General features: G+C 38.0%; 1 protein-coding gene across 4 annotated transcripts in view; it reads right to left on the bottom strand.

The window, feature by feature from the left end:
- Positions 1-20,878, bottom strand: part of LIPI (lipase I) — a 79,685-nt gene that overhangs the window by 13,417 nt on the left and 45,390 nt on the right. For all 4 annotated transcript variants that reach the window (XM_029214747.1, XM_029214748.1, XM_029214750.1 and 1 more), the window contains 2 exons: positions 17,763-17,874; positions 8,562-8,738 (listed from right to left, as the gene is read on the bottom strand). In XM_029214747.1, coding sequence (XP_029070580.1) covers positions 8,562-8,738; positions 17,763-17,874 — 289 coding nt within the window. The remainder of the gene's footprint in view (positions 1-8,561; positions 8,739-17,762; positions 17,875-20,878) is intronic.

Genomic DNA, 20,878 nt, shown 5'->3' with positions numbered 1-20,878 from the left:
TCTTCTTCTTGGATTGATCCCTTGATCGTTATGTGGTGTCCTTCTTTGTCTCTTGTAATAGTGTTTATTTTAAAGTCTGTTTTGTCTCATATGAGAATTGCTACTCCACCTTTCTTCTGATTTCCATTTGCATGGAATATCTTTTTCCATACCCTCACTTTCAGTCTGTATGTGTCTCTAGGTCTGAAGTGGGTCTCTTGTAGACAGCACATATACAGGTCTTGTTTTTGTATCCATTCAGCCAGTGTATGTCTTTTGGTTAGAGCATTTAATCCATTTCCATTTAAGGTAATTATCAATATGTATGTTCCTATTACCATTTTCTTAATTGTTTTGGGTTTGTTATTGTAGGTCTTTTCCTTCTGTTGTGTTTCTTGGCTAGAGAAGTTCCTTTAGCATTTGTTGTAAAGCTGGTTTGGTTGTGCTGAATTCTGTTAGCTTTTGCTTATCTGTAAAGGTTTTAATTGCTCTGTCGAACCTGAATGAGATCCTTGCTGGGTAGAGTAATCTTGGTTGTAGGTTTCTCCCTTTCATCACTTTAAATATGTCCTGCCACTCCCTTCTGGCTTTCAAAGTTTCTGGTGAAAGATCAGCTGTTAACCTTATGGGGATTCCCTTGTATGTTATTTGTTGCTTTTCTCTTGCTGCTTTTAATGTTTGTTCTTAATTTTTGGTAGTTTGATTAATATGTGTCTTGGTGTGTTTCTCTTTAGATTTATCCTGTATGGGACTCTGCACTTACTGGACTTGATTGACTATTTCCTTTCCCATATGAAGTAAGTTTTCAACTATAATCTCTCAAATATTTTCTCAGACCCTTTCTTTTTCTCTTCTTCTTCTGGGACCCCTATAGTTCGAATGTTGGTGAGTTTAATGTTGTCCCAGAGGTCTCTGAGACTGTCCTCAATTCTTTTCATTCTTTTTTCTTTATTCTGCTCTGCAGTAATTATTTCCACTATGTTATCTTCTAGGTCACTTATCCGTTCTTCTGCCTCAGTTATTCTGCTACTGATTTCTTCTAGAGAATTTTAAATTTCATTTATTGTGTTGTTCATCACTGTTTGTTTGCTCTTTATTACTTCCGCGTCCTTGTTAAACGTTTCTTTTATTTTCTCCATTTTATTTCCAAGATTTTGGATCACGTTTACTATCATTATTCTGAATTCTTTTTCAGGTAGACTGCGTGTTTCCTCTTCATTTGTTTGGTCTTTTGGGTTTTTACCTTGCTCCTTCATCTGCTGTGTTTCTCTGTCTTCTCATTTTGCTTAACTTACTGTGTTTAGGGTCTTCTTTTCGCAGGCTGCTAGTTCGTAGTTCCCGTTGTTTTTGGTGTCTGCCCCCAGTGGCTAAGGTTTGTTCAGCGGGTTGTGTAGGCTTCCTGGTGGAGAGGACTAGTGCCTGTGTTCTGGTGGATGAGGCTGGATCTTGTCTTTCTGGTGGGCAGGTCCACATCTGGTGGTGTGTTTTGGGGTGTCTGTGACCTTATTATGATTTTAGGCAGCCTCTCTGCTAATGGATGGGGTTCTGTTTCTGTCTTGCTAGTTGTTTGGCATAGGGTGTCCAGCACTGTAGCTTGCTGGTCATTGGGTGGAGCTGGGTCTTGGTGTTGAGCTGGAGATCTCTGGGAGATTTTCACCATTTGATATTATGTGGAGCTGGGAGGTCTCTTGTGGACCATTGTCCTGAACTCAGCTCTCCCACCTCAGAGGCACAGGCCTGACGCCCGGCCAGAGCACCAAGACCCTTTCATCCCCATGGCTCAGAATAAAAGGGAGAAAAAAGAAAATAAGAAAAAATTTTAAAAATAAAATAAAGTTATTATAATAAAATATAATTATTAAAAATAAAAAACAGAAAGAAGGAAGAGAGCAACCAAACCAAAAAACAAATCCACCAATGATAACAAGCGCTAAAAACTATTCTAAAAAAAAAAACAAAAACGGACAGACAGAACCATAGGACAAATGGTAGAAGCAAAGCTATAATGACAAAATCACACACAGAAGCATACACATACACACTCACAAAAAGAGGAAAAGGAAAAAACAATATATATATATATCGTGCTCCCAAAGTCCACTGCCTCAATTTGGGAAGATTCGTTGTCTATTCAGGTATTCCACAGATGCAGGGTTATGTATGTCGATAGTGGAGATTTAATCCGCTGCTTCTGAGGCTGATGGGAGAGATTTCCCTTTCTCTTCTTTGTTCGCACAGATCCTGGGGTTCAGCTTTGGATTTGGCCCCGCCTTTGCGTGTAGGTTGCCTGAGGGCGTCTGTTCCCCACCCAGACAGGATGGGATTGAAGGAGCAGCTGATTAGGGTCTTTGGCTCACTCAGGCCAGGGGGAGCAAGGGGTACGGAGCGTGGGGCGAGCCTGCGGTGGCAGAGGCCAACGTGACATTACAACAGCCTGAGGCACACTGTGTGTTCTCCTGGAGAAGTTGTCCCTGGATCACAGGAACCTGGCAGTGGCCGGCTGCACAGGCTCCTGGGAGGGGAGGTGTGGAGAGTGACCTGTGCTTGCACACAGGCTTCTTGGTAGCAGCAGCAGCAGCCTTAGTGTCTCATGCCTGTCTTTGGGGTCCGCGGTGATAGCCGCAGCTTGCGCCCGTCTCTGGAGCTCGTTTAGGTGATGCTCTGAATCCCCTCTCCTGGCGTACCCCAAAGCAACAGTCTCTTGCCTCTTAGGCAGGTCCAGACTTTCTTCAGGGCTCCCTCCCGGCTAGCTGTGGCACACTAGCCCCTTCAGGCTATGTTCACGCTGCCAACCCCAGTCCTCTCCCTGCCTCTGACCAAAGCCCGAGCCTAAGCTCCCAGCCCCGCCCGCCCCGGTGGATGAGCAGACAAGCCTCTCGGACTGGTGAATGCTGGTCGGCACCGATCCTCCATGTGGGAATCTCTCCGCTTTGCCTTCCGCACCCCTGTTGCTGTGATCTCCTCTGTGGCTCCGAATCTTCCCCCTCCGCCACCCGCAGTCTCCGCCTGCGAAGGGGCTTCCTAGTGTGTGGAAACCTTTCCTCCTTCACAGCTCCCTCCCACTGGTGCAGGACCCGTCCCGGTTCTTTTGTCTCTGTTTTTTCTTTTTTCTTTTGCCCTACCCAGGTACGTGGGGCCTTTCTTGCCTTTTGGGAGGTCTGAGGTCTTCTGCCAGCATTCAGTAGGTGTTCTGTAGGAGTTGTTCCACGTGTAGATGTATTTCTGATGTATTTGTGGGGAGGAAGGTGATCTCCGTGTCTTACTCTTCCGCCATCTTGAAGCTCCTCCACATCTTCTTGATCCATTCATCCTTTGATGGATACTTAGGTGGTTTCCATATCCTGGCTATTGTGAATAATGCTGCAATAAACATGGGAGTACAGATATCTCTTCAATCTTCAATATCCTGTTCTCATTTCCTTTGGATATATACCCAGAAGGTAGAACTGCTGAATCTTATGGTAGTTCTTTCTATTTTTAATTTTTTGAGGAACCTCCATACTGTTTTCCATAGTGGCTGCAACAATTTACATTCCTACCAACGGTTCACAAGTGTTTCCTTTCCTCCACATCCTAGCCAACACTTATCTCTTGTCTCTTTGATGATAGCCATTCTAATAGGTGTGAAGTGGTTTTGACTTACATTCCTCTAGTGATTACTGATATCTATTTTATTCCTAAACTGGCATACAATGAAGAAAACCCAAATGGCAATATTTAATCTATCTACTTTTTTATTAATTTGTTTATTTTTATTTATTTTTTTGGCTGTGTTGCATCTTCGTTGCTGCACGCAGGCTTTCTCTAGTTGCAGCAATGTTTTCATTGCAGTGTGCGGGCTTCTCATTGTGGTGGCTTCTCTTGTTGCGGAGCATGGGCTCTAGGCATGTGGGCTTCAGTAGTTGTGGCACATGGGCTCAGTAGTTGTGGTTTGTGGGCTGTAGAGCACAGGCTCAGTAGTTGTGGTACACGGGCTTAGTGCTCCATGGCATGTGGGATCTTCCTGGACCAAGGATTGAACCTATGTCCCCTGCATTGGCAGGCGGATTCTTAACTGCTGTGCCACCAGAGAAGTCACTATCTATTCTTTTTTGAGCTATAAATCAGATAACTACTTATTGAAGATAAAATATAAAATCCTCAGTGATTTTTTGGAGGAACCAAAGATCTCAATTCTAATAATTACCACAAACTATTATTTGCCTCTTTGTTTTTAAGGAGTCTATAAGTTTTAAAAATTCAAGAGGTAGATATAGAAATAATTTTTAAATCACATCATCAACTTCAAAATCCAAAAACAATTTCTTATTTAAATATTAAAATATTCAACAATTTCACTTTTTGTAAACACTACAGTTTTTAGTATATGCTAATTTTTCTACATAGTAACCAAGAAGAGCAATAATTGTTAAAGTATACAGCAAATTACAACTTCTTAAGAAAGTCCTTCATTTAGTATCAGTATAAATATAATTTATCAAGGTCCCTTTATAAGAGGAAATAATTTCATTAAGTTTTTTCTAATTATGGCATACATATATTTTTATTATATTAAAATGAGTCATTAACCATTATGTTATGGTAATTTTGCCATTTTAATGATTGCCTAACATTTCATATTGTGGATATTCCATAATAAATTTATCAAGTGCCTCATTGTTGAGCAGTTAATTTATTTCTAATTTTCAGCATTATAAATCAGACTGTGAAAAGAGTTCTCTTCTATACAAATATTTATGTGTATTTCTGATATTGTATCTATTTCACAAACATTTGTGTAACCCTTATTCTATGTCAGACAATATTTTATATCCTTTGTAAATGTTACAATATTTAACCTTAGTAGTGAAGTTGATTATCACTACGCTCATTTTACAGATTAAAAAACTGAGACACAGAAAGATGAATCAATTTGAGAAGGTCACAGAACTAGCAAGGAACTGAACTAAAGTGAAAACTCAGGCACTCTGAACATTACCCTGTGCTACCTGGTCTCTGAAGTATAAGTTCTAGAAGAAGAAATAACAGGCTAGAAGTATTAACATTTGAGGATTCTTGACATATTTTGCTAAATACTTTCCAGAATGTGCTTATAAGTTTACACACCTACCGGCAGTGAAACACAGTGGAAATTTCTGTATAACTTCAGCAACAACAGATATTTTTCTTTTTCCAACTTGGGAAGAGATATATCTCATTGCCTTAATTTTAATTTATTTGAATACTATTGGGGTTACAAATTTTAAAATATGACTGTTAGCCATTTATTCCTTTAATTTTTTAAACTGCTCTTTGTCAATTTATTTCTCTGGTTCTTCATTCAACTATTCACTTAGTGTCTATTTTGTACCAGGCACAGTTGAAGTACTTGTGTGAACAAAATGGATAAAATCAATGTCCTCAAGGAACTTAAATTCTACATGGGGAGAGACAACCAATAAACAACAAACATAATAAATAAGTATGTAGTACACTACCTATAAGTCCTATGAGGAAAAACAAAACAAAACTTGAGCAAGGTCAGGGAGATCAGTAGTGGTAGGATTGCTATATTGAAAAAATGACATCTGAGTAAAATCTTGAAGAGAAAGTTAGGCTTCTAGGGAAGGAAATTTTCAGGCAGAGGAAACAGCCAGTGCAAAGGTTCTAAGAAAGATCCTGCCTGGTCTGTTCAAGGAACAGCAGGGAGGCCTGCAATGCTGGATCTAAAGAGCCAGTTCAGTGAAGGAAGAGCTGAGGTCAAAGAGGTATGGGATAGTGGAGGTGTAGCCCCCGAGTCAGGTGGGATATTTAAACCATCGTGAGGGCTTTGGCTTTTATTGAGACTGTGGTTGAATACTGGATATGTTTAGAAGGTAGGGGCAAAAGTTTTTATGATTGGATGTGGAGTGTGACAGAAAAAGACGTCTATGCTGAACCCAGGTTTTTTGACTAAGGCAACTAAAAAGATGTTTCTCTATGTTTTAACTGAGATGTGTCTTTCTGTATTTTTATAAAATGTATTAATATATAAATAATTTAAAGCCATTCTGTATCCCACACATTATAAGTTTTCTTATTTTGTTTTTGTTAATGTTTGTGACATACAGATTTTATTTTTTTAATTTGTATGGAGGCAAAGTGATTAATATTTTCCATTTAGTTTCTCTGTCTTGGCTGTCATTATTCTGCATACATAAACATTTGCCTATGTTTTCTCCTTACTGTTTTATATTTAATATGTTACTATATCTATAACTAATTTTGAATATGTTATAATTAAGACATTAAACTCTTTTTCAGTTGTCATTTATTGTTGTGTCATTACTTGAAAGGTTATTCACATCATCTACAAAATTACGTTTTGGAGTTTTCCTTTTACTCCCTTAAATGCATATATATTCTTCTGCCAGTATCAAATTTTTTAAATTATTGCTGTTTTGGAATTTGCTTTTCTGTTTCATAGTTAAAGTTATAAACACGACTCTCATTCAAATTTTCTTGGCTCATCTCAGTAATTTGTTATTCCAAGTTAATTAGGAAGAGCTAAGCCTTCTCTTCTGGAGATTTTGATGGGAGCCGTGTTAAACTTACAGGTGAGTTTAATAAGAATTGCCATTGCTACAGCATTAAATCTTCCATTCCATGAAGAAGTCTTTGAATACTTGCAGAATTCTATACTTATCACTCAATCTTAAAAATAAAATATATGAGTGGCTCTAAATGTTGCTCTCTTTTAGTTTCCTGGTTCTTAGTTCATTCTATCAATTTGAGATCTGTATCTTCTTCAGTTGAGGAGAGATTCCTTTCATCAGATCTGTAGTTACTTCTTCTGTTGTGTCTCCTCTTCAGCAATACTAGGTATCTACATTTTTTCATTTTAATTATTTTCCCAAAAAATTATTCCTCAGTCTTCTCTATTATATTACCTTATTCTGTAGGTTATTAAAAATGAGTTTTCTACATTATAATTCTACTCTTTCTTGTTTTTAATGTTGACACTAAATTTGATGTTGACCTTAGTTTCTTAAGTCTCAGTTCCATTTAATCACGGTCAGTTGCTTGATCATCTTGCTCTTCACTTGTTCCTTCACGGATTACTGTTTCCTTAAATATTCTTGAGAACACCAAGCAATTCTTTGTGAAATTTCCTGTAATAAATCTTTTAAAAAGTCAACCTTATTTCTAAATCTTGACTGTTGGATCTTTCTCATGCTGCTCATGCTGAATTAGGCACCATTTTGTTGTTGTGTTTTTCCTGTTCACCTCTGCTTGAACAATGAGAGATGAGTATCCAGCTCTGGCACTTGCCCATATATACATTATCCTTGGTTGCTTTTACTGTACAGATGTATGGAACTAAATTTCTCTTTCTCATAGTGAGCTCATGTGCTGTTTTATATACAAAGATTCTAGCTAATGCCTGGCCAAGACTTACAGCATATGCTTCTTCTAGACTGAGGAAGAAACTCTTTTGTTTCTCTTTCCAGTTAGGATATACAGGGATAAGACTATATTCCAGAACAATATAAATCCTTTACATTTAAGTGCCAGAAACAGAGCATGGAAAACTATAACAACTACACTTCTTTATTCATACTCAGCATCCTGAGGCTCAGACAGGTATTAATGGAGGAGACTAGGGGAATATGATAGTGCAAGTTATCTCTCCGTTACAATGACATTTCACTCATTGACTGTTTTTTTTTTAATAAATTTATTTATTTATTTTATTTTTTGGCTGTGCTGGATCTTCGTTGCTGTGTGCGAGCTTTCTCTAGTTGTGGCGAGCTGGGTCTACTCTTCGTCGTGGTGTGCAGGCTTCTCATTGTGGTGGCTTCTCTTGCTACGGAGCACGGGCTCTAGGCCCACGGGCTTCAGTACTTGTGGTGCTCGGGCTCAGTAGCTGTGGTGCATGGGCTTAGTTGCTCCGTGGTATGTGGGATCCTCCCGGACTGGGCTCGAACCCTGTGTCCCCTGCATTGGCAGGCAGACTCTTAACCACTGTGCCACCAGGGAAGTCCTCACTCATTGACTTTTGAATGACTAAATATTCTCATACCAGAAGTTTACAAAATAACATACTTCAAAGAATTTTCCCAGTTCTCCTTTGTTGAAGTAGACCTCATCTAAATGCATATGCTTACCACTTATTATTTTTATTCTCCAGAAATTCTTATTTACTGTGTTCGACATTCACAAAAAGGTAATTGGGAAATCAAGTATATAAATACAGGAACATAAACAGAGATAAAGATAAAGTGTAGCAGTCAACCAAAGAAGAGAGATTTCTAGCAATCCAGAAACCCATTGAAATGACTGATAAAGTTCTAAAGCAGACATTTGTCTCACTTTTTTCATGTTTATTGTGTCTTGTGAAATGATTGTGTTTTTTCTTTGCTTGGGTAATGTGATTCCAAAATAAATCTCATCTAAGCCAAAAAAAATGTTTGTATCTTTTAGATATTCCAACATTTATATAAAATACAATCTAAAATACAATAAACAGATATTCAAATACATGAATTTTTAAACCACTCCTTAGCAAAGCAATATTTTCAAGTTTAAAAGATAACATTGAAATCAAAATTTAGTTTTCTTACCTTTCTGGATATGTAAGTGATTTTAACTTGAGACGCTGAATAGTGTATCTGCATGTGGAACATTGCTGATTTGAGCTCTGAAAATATGCCAAACTAATGGCTGAAATATTTACAACATCATTTAAAAACTGAGCAAGAATCTTGAATTCTTGAAGTTTATAAAATAATCTGTTCTTCCTAAACAGAAAATTTCATATCTCATCATATTAGTAATTCAAAATGTAATACAACTTCAAAATCAATACAATCTTATAAACATTAGATAGAAATACCGATATTATAGGGAAAAGGCCAAACAATAAAATATGTGGTAAAGTATTAATTAAAATAATTTAAACAGTAATTAAAAACAAAATAAAATAATAATAATATATATATCCCCACACTCAAATAGTTTGGGAAAACTTTTCTGAGAAAAAGTGGGACATCTTGTCTTTCTGACTTGGTATCTAGATTGTACATATTACTAAGATTAGAGAAGTCACATTTTACTTCTTTTTATAGGCCCCTGAACAACTATCGCTGTTCTTTGAATAGACGGAGCCCTCAGATAGTGATGCTTTGTTGTTCTGTGCCACTTTATCACTTCGTGGGTCTGCCTGACTCCAAAGGAAACAGAAAAGGAGTATGAGGAGGAGAAAGGTAAGAAAGAGGAGGAGGAGGAAAGAAAGGGAAGGGGGAAGGGATGGAGGATGGGTGGAAGATACAAAGGAAAGAAGGAAGGAAGGGGATGAAGGAAGGAGAGAAGAGAAGGAAAGGGAAAGAAAAAGAAGAGGAAAGGAAACTGAAAAAAAAATCTGTTGAAATAATTTCTTCCTTTGAGGCAACAATGACTGACTTGAGCAAAGGCAACTATCACACATAGAATAGCTGAAAAGCAACCAGCGGGACACCCAGCACTTCTGCCATCTTATATTTTTCCCTGCTCTCTTCTACTTTTGATTCTCCCACAGCCTCTAGATCCAGAAAAGGTTGTTATCATCACTCCCCTCAAAACCCATCCCTGCTCCCTGTGGCAGAGTGACTACCTCCTCTTTCACAGAATATAATGTCATTGGTCATATCTCTAATTTCTGTCCAAGAGCTTATCTAGATTTCTCAGAGATACTTCAGAGTCAACATATCTAGATGGAAACATGTTGTCTTCCCCCCAAAACTCACATCTGCTCCACCGGTTCCAAATACCAACTGTGTGTTCCACCAAGCCTCTGCCCCCAGCTGAGCCCTGTCTGATGAGACCCAGACACATATACCCGCTGTTACTCACCATGTCTACTTGGATATCTCAAGGATGCCTAAAGCTCACTAAGTTCAAATTTAATGACATCTTCCCCAACACTCAACTCTCACCAAAAAAGAAAAACAAAAACCCTAAAACAGGGGTCCCCAACCACCGGGCTGCAGACCAGTACTGGTCCATGACCTGTTAGGAACCAGGCCACACAGCAGGAGGTGAGTGGCAGCCGAGCGAGTGAAGCTTCACCTGCCGCTCCCCATCGCTAGCATTACCACCTGAACTATCGCTAGCATTACCGGCTGAACTCCCCCCGTGCCCCCGCAGTCCTTGGAAAATGTGTTTTCCACAAAACCGGTCCCTGGTGCCCCAAAGGTTGGACACTGCTGCCCTAAAACTTAGAAATTTTCTTATAATTTTAAGTGGCACCACTATCTATTGCCCAAGCCGGACAACTAGGCTTTGCCCTTGAGATCATCCTCTCTTTATTTTTTATTTTTTAATTAAAAAAATATTTTTCGCATCTTTATTGTAGTATAGTTGCTTTACAATGTTGTGTTAGTTTCTGCTGTGTAACTAAGTGAATCAGCCATATGCATACATATATCCCCATATCTCTTCCCTCTTGCATCTCCCTCCCTCCCACCCTCCCTATCCCACCCCTCTAGGTGGTCACAAAGCACCGAGCTGATCTTCCTGTGCTATGCAGGTGCTTCCCACTAGCTATCTGTTTTACATTTGGTAGTGTATATATTGTCAATGCTACTCTCTCACTTTATCCCAGCTTACCCTTCCCCCACCCCGTGTCCTCAAGTCCATTCTCTATGTCTTCCTGTCCTGCTCCTAGGTTCATCAGAACCTTCTTTTTTTTAGATTCCATATATATGTGTTAGCATACGGTATTTGTTTCTCTCTTTCTGACTTACTTCACTCTGTATGACAGACTCTAGGTCCATCCACCTCACTACAAATAACTCAGTTTCGTTTCTTTTTATGGCTGAGTAATATTCCACTGTATACATGTGCCACATCTTCTTTACCCATTCATCTGTCAATGGACATTTAGGTTGCTTCCATGTCCTGGCTGTTGTAAATAGTGCTGCAACGAATATTGTGGTACATGACTCTTTTTGACTTATGGTTTTCTCAGGGTATATGCCCAGTAGTGGGATTGCTGGGTCATATGGTAGTTCTATTTATAGTTTTTAAAGGAACCTCCATACTGTTCTCCATAGTGGCTGTATCAATTTACACTCCCACCAACAATGCAAGAGGGTTCCCTTTTCTCCACACCATCTCCAGCGTTTATTATTTGTAGAGTTTTTTATAATGGCTATTCTGACTGGTGTGAGGTGATACCTCATTGGAGTTTTGATTTGCATTTCTCTAATGATTAGTGATGTTGAGCGTCCTTCCATGTGTTTTTTGGCAATCTGTATAACTTCTTTGGAGAAATGCCCATTTAGGTCTCCTGCCCATTTTTGGATTGGGTTACTTGGTTTTTTGATATTGAGCTGAATGAGCTGCTTGTATATTTTGGACATGAATTTTTTGTCAGTTGCTTCATTTGCAAACATTTTCTCCCATTCTGAGGGTAGTATTTTCATCCTGTTTATGGTTTCCTTTGCTGTGCAAAAGCTTTGAACTTTCATTAGGTCCCATTTGTTTACTTTTGGGTTTTTTTTCCATTTCTCTAGGAGGTGGGTCAAAAAGGATCTTGCTGTGATTTATGTCATAGAGTGTTCTGCCTATGATTTCATCTAAGAGTTTTATAGTGTCTGGACTTACATTTAGGTCTTTAATCCATTTGGAGTTTATTTTTGTGTATGGTGTTAGGGAGTGTTTCACCCTTTTAAGCTGTCCAGTTTTCCCAGCACCATTTATTGAAGAGGCTGTCTTTTCTCCATTGTATATTCTTTCCTCCTTCATCAAAGATAAGGTGACCATAAGTGCGTGGGCTTATCTCTGAGCTTTCTATCCTGTTCCATTGATCTATATTTCTGTTTCTGTGCCAGTACCATACTGACTTGTTTACTGTAGCTTTGTAGTTTAGCCTGAAGTCAGGGAGCCTGCTTGCTCCAGCTCCATTTTTCTTTCTCAAGATTGCTTTGGCTTTTTGGGGTCTTTTGTGTCTCCATACAAATTTTAAGATTTTTTTTTCTAGTTCTGTGAAAAATGCCATTGGTAGTTTGATAGGGATTGCGTTGAATCTGTAGATTGCTTTGGGTAGTATAGTCATTTTCACAATGTTGATTCCTCTAATCCAAGAATGTGGTATATCTCTCCATCTATTTGTATTGTCTTTAATTTATTTCATCAGTGTCTTATAGTTTTCTGCATACAGGTCTTTTGTCTCCTTAGATAGGTTTATCTCTAGGTATTTTATTCTTTTTGTTGCAGTGGTAAATGGGAGTGTTTCCTTAACTTCTCTTTCAGATTTTTTGTCATTAGTGTAAGGAATGCAAGAGATTTCTGTGCATTGATTTTCTATCATGCTACCTTACCAAATTTATTGATTAGCTCTAGTAGTTTTCTGGTAGCATCTTTACGATTCTCTATGTATAGTATCATGTAATTTGCAAACAGTGACAGTTTTACTTCTTCTTTTCTGATCTGGATACTTTTTATTTCTTTTTCTTCTCTGATTGCTGTGGCTAAAACTTCCAAAACTATGTTGAATAACAGTGGTGAGAATGGGCAACTTATCTTGTTCCTGATCTTAGTGGAAATGGTTTCAGTTTTTCATTGAGAATGATGTTGGCTGTGGGTTTGTCATATATGGCTTTTCTTATGTTGAAGTCGGTTCCCTCTCTGCCTACTTTCTGGAGAGTTTTTATCATAAATGGGTTTTAACTTTTGTCAGATTTTTCTGCCTCTATTGAGATGATCATATGGTTTTTATCCTTCAATTCATTAATATGGTATATCACAATGATTGATTTGCATATATTGAAGAATCCTTGCATTCCTGGGGTAAATCCTACTTGATCGTGGTGTATGATACTTTTAATGTACTGTTGGATTCTGTTTGCTAGTATTATGTTGAGGATTTTTGCATCTATGTTCATCAGGGATATTGGCCTGTGCTTTTCTTTTTTAATGACATCTTTGTCTGGTTTTGGTATCAGGGTGATGGTGGCCTCATAGAACGAGTTTGGGAGTGTTCCTCCCTCTGCTGTACTTTGGAAGAGTTTGAGAAGGATATGTGTTAGCTCGTATCTAAATGTTTGATAGAATTCGCCTGTGAAGCCATCTTGTCCTGGGCTTTTGTTTTTTGGAAGATTTTTAATCACAGTTTCAATTTCAGTGCTTGTGATTGGTCTGTTTATATTTTCTATTTCTTCCTGGTTCAGTCTCGGAAGGTTGTGCTTTTCTAAGAATTTGTCCATTTCTTCCAGGTTGTCCATTTTATTGGCATATAGCTGCTTGTAGTAATCTCTCATGATCCTTTGTATTTTTGCAGTGTCAGTTGTTACTTCTCCTTTTTCATTTCTAATTCTGTGGATTTGAGTCTTCTCCCTTTTTTTCTTGATGAGTCTGGCTAATGGTTGATCAATTTTGTTTATCTTTTCAAAGAACCAGCTTTTAGGTTTATTTATCTTTGGTATTCTTTCCTTCATTTCTTTTTCATTTATTTCTGATCTGATCTTTATGATTTCTTTCCTTCTGCTAACTTTGGGATTTTTTGGTTCTTGTTTCTCTAATTGCTTTAGGTGTAAGTTTAGGTTGTTTATTTGAGATGTTTCCCATGTTAGGGAAATTTTTAACTATAATCTCTTCAAATATTTTCCCAGACCCTTTCTTTTTCTCTTCTTTTCTGGGACCCCTGCAGTTAGAATGTTGGTGAGTTTAATGTTGTCCCAGAGGTCTCTGAGACTGTCCTCAATTCTTTTCATTCTTTTTCCTTTATTCTGCTCTGCAGTAGTTATTTCCACTATTTTATCTTCTAGGTCACTTACCCGTTCTTCTGCCTCAGTTATTCTGCTATTGATTCCTTCTAGAGAATTTTAAATTTCATTTATTGTGCTGTTTATCATTGTTTGTTTGCTCTTTCATTCTTCTAGGTCCTTGTTAAACGTTTTTTGTATTTTCTCCATTTTATTTCCAAGATTTTGGATCATGTTTTGTATCATTACTCTGAATTCTTTTTCAGGTAGACTGCCTCTTTCCTTTTCATTTGTTTGGTCTCATGGGTTTTTACCTTGCTCCTTCATCTGCTGCATATTTCTCTGTCTTCCCATTTCGTTTAACTTACTGTGTTTGAGGTCTCCTTCTTGCAGGCTGCATGTTTGTAGTTCCCATTGTTTATGGTGTCTGCCCCCAATGGGTGAGGTTGGTTCAGTGGGTTGTGTAGGTTTCCTGGTGTAGGGGACTGGTGCCTGTGATCTGGTGGATGAGGCTGGGTCTTGTCTTTCTGGTGGGCAGGACCATGTCCGGTGGTGTGTTTTGGGGTGTCTGTGAACTTAGTATGATTTTAGGCAGGCTCTCTGCTAATAGGTGGGGTTGTGTTCTTGCCTTGCTAGTTGTTTGGCATGGGGCCTCCAGCACTGCAGCTTGCTGGTCGTTGGGTGGAGCTGGATCTTAGCATTGAGTCGGAGATCTCTGGGAGAGGTCTCACCAATTGATATTACGTGGGGCTGGGAGGTCTCTGGTGGCCCAATGTCCTGAACTCGGCTCTCCCACCTCAGAGGCTCAGGTCTGACACCAGGCTGGAGCACCAAGACCCTGTCAGCCACATGGCCAGGCACATGGACCCTGTCAGCCACATGGCCAGGTACGTGGGGATTTTCTTGCCTTTTGGGATGTCTGAGGTCTTCTGCCAGTGTTCAGTAGGTGTTCTGTAGGAGTTGTTCCACATGTAGATGTATTTGTGGGGAGGAAGGTGATCTCCATGTCTTACTCCTCTGCCATCTTGAAGGTCCCCCCATCCTCTCTTTAACTCCTACATCTAATCTATCCCATGTGCCTGCTGACTGTGAAATATCCTGAATCTGCTTTGAATCCATCCTCATTCTCATTTTTCCATTTCCACTGTAAACACTTTATCTCAGGGCACCATTGTTCCTGGTCTTTATTCTTGCAACAGCATCCTGTCTTTTCCCTCTCCAATCCACTGTGGTCAAATTGTTTTTCCAAAATAATAATCCAGTCCTGGCTCCAACCAGACTGCCCCAGCGCAAACACTTCATTGGTTTTCACTTGCCAAGTGAATAAAATAGAAATCCTTGAACATGTCCTACAGGTTCTAATTCCTACAAAATATAAGTGTTTTCTACCTCTCTCATCATTCTCTTCCTTTCCCTGCCTCTGTTCTCAGACAGAATAAACTTCCTTCAGCTCCCAAAATGGACTCTACTTTCTCCTGCTTCAGGAGTTTTGCCTTTGTTGGCCCCTCTGCCCAGAATGCAGCAGAGCAACTAACTCCTGCTCCTCCTTTTGGTCTCAACTGATATAAAAAGGCGTTAGAGAAAGTTTTAGTGACCCCACTAACTATTTCACATTCCCTATTCTGTGTTCCCGTACATACTATAATTTGCCTCAAGACATTTTTCACAGACAGATTTTTATTTACATATTTTTATAATTATTTATTTTATATCCCTCATTAGACTGTAAATTTAATGAGGGTAGGATCATGTCTGTTTTTCTCATCCTAGTATATTCAGCACCTAGTACAGTGCCTAGCTCAATATAGATATTCATTAAAAATTGTTTGAGGGCTTCCCTCATGGCACAGTGGTTGAGAGTCCGCCTGTCGATGCAGGGGACATGGGTTCGTGCCCCGGTCCGGGAAGATCACACATGCCGCGGAGCAGCTGGGCCCGTGAGCCATGGCCACTGAACCTGCGCATCTGGAGCCTGTGCTCCGCGGTGGGAGAGGCCACAGCAGTGGGAGGCCCATGTACCGCAAAAAAAAAAAGAAAAAAAAATTGTTTGAAAACAGGAATGATGAACATCATCATTTTATTTGTATTATGTATTTGCAAACTGCTTACTAGACAAAAATTATGAAAGGACAGAAATCTATAATTTTCCCAAAATTTTGTCCTTAATTTCTAGTACAGTTCAAGAAATTTTATTGAATGATTAAATTGGCTCCTCTCCATGTATCTCCTAGCTCAGTAAATGGCACCATAATTCAAATAGTCACCAAGCTTAAAACTCAAAGTCACTCCAGATTGGGTTTTTTCCCTTCACTTTCACATGTTTAATTAATCACAAAAACAAATCTACGCTAAATCCTAAAAACCCACTTCCACTGACTCGATCCAAGCCTCCATTATCTTTCCTATAAATTATTACAATAGCAACCACTCTGGACTTGTTCCACACTAATCTCTCCATTACTCATCCATCTGGGGAGTCATTCTACCCTGAATACACAATATTGACACTCTCTGTTTAAAATCCTATATTGGCATATTAATATATTTGGCATCCTATTATGATGTGTAAGTGATTTTTAGTGACACAGAAAAAATGATCACACTGTAGCATTCAGTATAAAAATCAGAATGCAGAACATATTTGCAAAATGATCCTAATTTTGCTAAGTAAAAAAATAATGTATGCATGTGCAGGGGCATGTAGAAGAAGAAGAAAGAGGAGGAAAAGGAAGAGATGAAGGTGGAAGAGAAGGAGAAGGAAGAGGAGGGGGAGGAAGAAAAAGAGGAATGTTTATAAACCAAACAGTAAATGTGAATATCCCTGGACAATGTAATTATAGATTATTCTCACTTTCTACTGTATAACACATTTTCTACAGCAAAAAAAATTTCTTTTCTAATTTTGAAAAGGGAAATAAAAGATCATTTAAAAGTCTCTGATTGGGCTTCCCTGGTGGCGCAGTGGTTGGGAGTCCGCCTGCCGATGCAGGGGACACAGGTTCGTGCCCCAGTCCGGGAGGATCCCACATGCCGCAGAGCGGCTGGGCCCGTGAGCCATGGCTGCTGAGTCTGTGCGTCCGGAGCCTGTGCTCCGCAACGGGAGAGGCTGCGGCGGTGAGAGGCCCGCGTACCAGAAAAAAAAAAAAGTCTCTGACTTTCCTGGCATCTAAAAGGGTTAAAATCCTAAAGCATGTATAAATTTATTAGCAAAGAATTATTAATAGAAAAACAAGAAAGCCATTGGCCAGGCTTAGATGGGTAGATTTACCATGCGTATGGGTTTTATATTTTACATTATTCATGAAAAATGCACTAATCAAGTGTTTGAATAAAAATGCATCAGTATTTCATGGTGTTCTGCATAGAACATGATTCTTGTAAAGGAAAGCAAGACTCACAGTTTGTTTGCCTTCTGAACAAGTTTGAAACAACTGCTCTAGGACTGCAATCTGTGCTATTAATGAACTCACGTACTTACCTATCCATGCCTTTGAAAGCACCATCTCCCATTCCCTGACTGCAATACCACCCTTTCAAATGCTTCCTTGCTTCTTCCTCTGTACTCCCATAGCACATAAGTGTTCTGCTACTATAAAACTTATTACTCAGAGCTGTAATTATGCATTAGTCTCTTCCAGGATTCTGTGACCTCCTTGAGCACGGTAACATTGCTATTTCAGTTTGGATCACCATGTGTCTGATAAGAATAAGTGATGAATCATACGTATATGTGTGCATGGGTATATACATATATAGCAATTTAAAGTAATAAAATATTATGGGGTGATATTATTAGTTATTACAACGCATTCTATCTGTGTTCAAAATTAGGTGGAAAGTTTCTTCTCTTCTTCTAACTCTTGTAGTAGCTAGATGTATCACGTGAACAAGTTATTTAGTTTCTTTCATATTCGGCATCTCCCTCCATAGAATGAATGAATTAGAATATGACACCAGAGATCCATTTAATATTTAACAGTTTAAGACTCACTGCATAGAAAATTTGTACTATTTAGATTATCCTCCAAAAGCTCGAGAAAACATATTTTACAAAACAAAAAGATACTAAATTCTACTTACTCATAGAGCCTTGGCTCTTCAACCATTCCAAGTTGGTTTAATAATTTAAATGTAATACAGCCATCCTTCATCGTTTTATCCAGAACAATTATACTGAGAACAAAATAATAGGCTACAAAACAAAAATATGGAATGCAATTCATGTTATTTTTTAACTTTGGTTTGATGGAGATATGCATGTAAATATATATTTATGTAATCTAGACATATATAATATCTGCAAATAATATTGAGAGGCACTCATTTGGTACATATGTAATATATTTTACCTATTGTTAATCTTTTTTTAACATTTATTTATTTGGCTGTGCCGGGTCTTGGTTGTGGCATGTGGCCTGCAGGATCTTTAGTTGTGGTATGCGAACTCTTAGTTGCAAACTTAGTTCCTTGACCAGGGATCAAACCAGGCCCCCTGCATTGGGGGCACGTAGTCTTAGCCACTGGACTACCAGGGAAATTCCCTCTTGTTAATTTTTAACTGGTCTTGAAAATGAGGAATAAAAGCTTGCCAGACAGTCATGGGTATGGTGAAAAGTTGGTCAAATAATTAGTAAATACTAACTTGTCTGCAAATCGAAAAATATCAGAATTTAGGTCAATTAAACAATTTTTCTCTGTCAATAGCACAACTAAGGTAAATATGATAAGGTTCCTTAATTATCTGATTAATAGTCCTAGCTAAATTTGCTTGACAAATATAATTCCCAATTTCACTGGTTGTTTTGGAATGACTGTAAAATTAGACAGTCCTATACAGAGTGAGCTCATAGTAGTTCTTTTTCAAAATTCCCGTACAAAAAAAATTGATATATCTTTCAGAGGCAAAGATGCTGAACTCATCCCTGTACCTGATATTGTCTGGTGTACACAGAAATTTCTTACTCTCCGTGAATTTTCCCAGTGTTGTGCAAAACTCTTGGAAGACAATGTATATAAACAGAACATGGGATAGATGAACTTTTCTTGTGAAATACATATGTACTAAAATTGTGCATGCTAGCCATTAAATGTTGCTACTAAACAGCCCAGAGTAACTTCTTGCCTATGCCAGATGCTTAGTACTACCTCAAATAAGGTAATGGATTTATAATTGACCCTCATCAATTGCTAACACAAAAGACATAAAGGAACACTTCTTACTTTGAAGTGACTGCCCAGCTTTAGATAAAATACTTTGGTTCCCTCACCCAAAAAAGTGGGTGCTCATACTTGCTCAGATGATTCCTGGCAGTATGATATATTGAGATGTTACATAATAAGCCTGCCTCCTGCTACAAGTGTATAGAAATTCTGGGTATAAATCGAAAACACAACCAAGCTCAGATGAAGGAAGAGAAAATATCAGGAGACAGCAATGAAGAGAAATTAAAGGCAAGGCTTAAGAAGAACTGAAGCCCTGGATCTGCATGGGACTTGAGAACTGGATGTAGCATGGAGACAAAGGATGAAGTGTCAATTTCCATGGTACAGCAGGAGACAACACTAAGTGATGGAGCTACAGTGAAAAACATTGCACAGTCAGGGACCTTAGCTCTCTGCTTTGTCATTGAAAGAGAAACTTGAAAAATTCTTCCTACTGGTTGTGTATGGGTCTTAAGTGGAAAAATAAATTCCTTAAGACTAAATAAAACTCCAGGTAACACAGAATTTAAATTTACAAGTCCCCATTGGTTAAGGACCTCCAAAAATTTACATGAAAAATCCTCCAGTATTATGGTACCTAAATTCTGGAAAAAACAAAATCCATGTTCTGAAGGGAGAATTTTGAAGAAGAGCAGACTGATGAGAGTTTTCTGTTAAAATGTGACATGAATCTTTATTTTGAAATAACACAAATATTTTTTTCTTTAATAGAGACTTGAACTGACCACTGAGACTAGAAAATAACAACAAATCATGCATAAATTAATAGATGGATAAATAAATACATATATACATACATAAGTTTAACCAGAAGAAAAATACAGATTATCTGCAGGGGACAATTAGACTGCTAATAAATGAAAAGAAAATTATCTTAAAATGAGAGAATTAATATCTTCAAAGTACTCAATGAAAAAACTCTCAGTGTAGAATTCTATTCCGGACTAAATTTACATTCCAGAGTAAGAAAAAGATAAGGACATTTTCAAGGAAACAAACAAACAAACTGAGAAACATTACTTAGTGAAAAGTCATTAAGGATCTATTTTAGCAAGATAGAAATTAAATCCCAAAGGAAGGAGTTGGGAAGGGAGGAAAGGACAAGATAAAATGTAGAAAACAAATTGGTAAATATAAGTGAGCATTTGATTAATTATAATATTCATAATAATTGTTTATTGTTAAATAAGTGAAATAAAATACTACTGAATATAATATTGAGGATAGAAAAGAAGACACAAGGTTCAAAGGCTCTATGAGACAAATTGTTGTTGTGATGAAATCTGATAAAATAGTCTGTGAGGCAAAAAATCATGCATTTTTATTTATGAAGCACAAAAAAAGAGCAAAGTAAAGCAAATCACCAGGAAAATATGATAATCCTGAAGCTTTATGTAGCTAAAACTCACAGTCTCAGAATACATAAAGCCAAAACCTAAACAATATAACTCTTGCTAAAATAGAAGATTTAAACAGGACTCAAATTGTCACATAGAGAAAATGTCCAAGATGTGATTGAAAATTACCCATTATACCAAGAACAAAGAAAATCACAACTCTGGTGAGAAAAGACAATCGACTAATGCCAGCACTGAAATGAATCAGAGGCTGGGATTATCTGACAAGGATTTTAAAGGAACTGTCATAAAAATCCTTCAAAGTCAGAGTCTCTTGAAAAAAAATGAAGGAATAGCAAAATCTCAGCCAAGAAATAGAAGCTATAAAAGAAAATAAAAGTAGACATTACATAAATGACAAATGCCATAATGGATACAGAACTCACTGGACAGCCTCAATAGCAGAGTGGAAATGAAAGAGGATAGAAATCAGTGAACTGGAGAACAGATCGATCTGCCTGAAACTCCACCTGAAAACAGAGAGAAAACTGACTGAGAAAAAAAATGGACAGAACCTCAGGGACCTGTGGGAGTATAACAAAAGAATTATAATTAAGCTTCCGAAAACTAGAAACA

This window comes from Monodon monoceros, unplaced genomic scaffold (assembly GCF_005190385.1).
Source record: "Monodon monoceros isolate NGI ecotype Baffin Bay Population unplaced genomic scaffold, NGI_Narwhal_1 Super_Scaffold_11, whole genome shotgun sequence".
Lineage (NCBI taxonomy): Eukaryota > Metazoa > Chordata > Mammalia > Artiodactyla > Monodontidae > Monodon > Monodon monoceros.
This window is presented reverse-complemented; position numbering and strand designations above follow the sequence as displayed.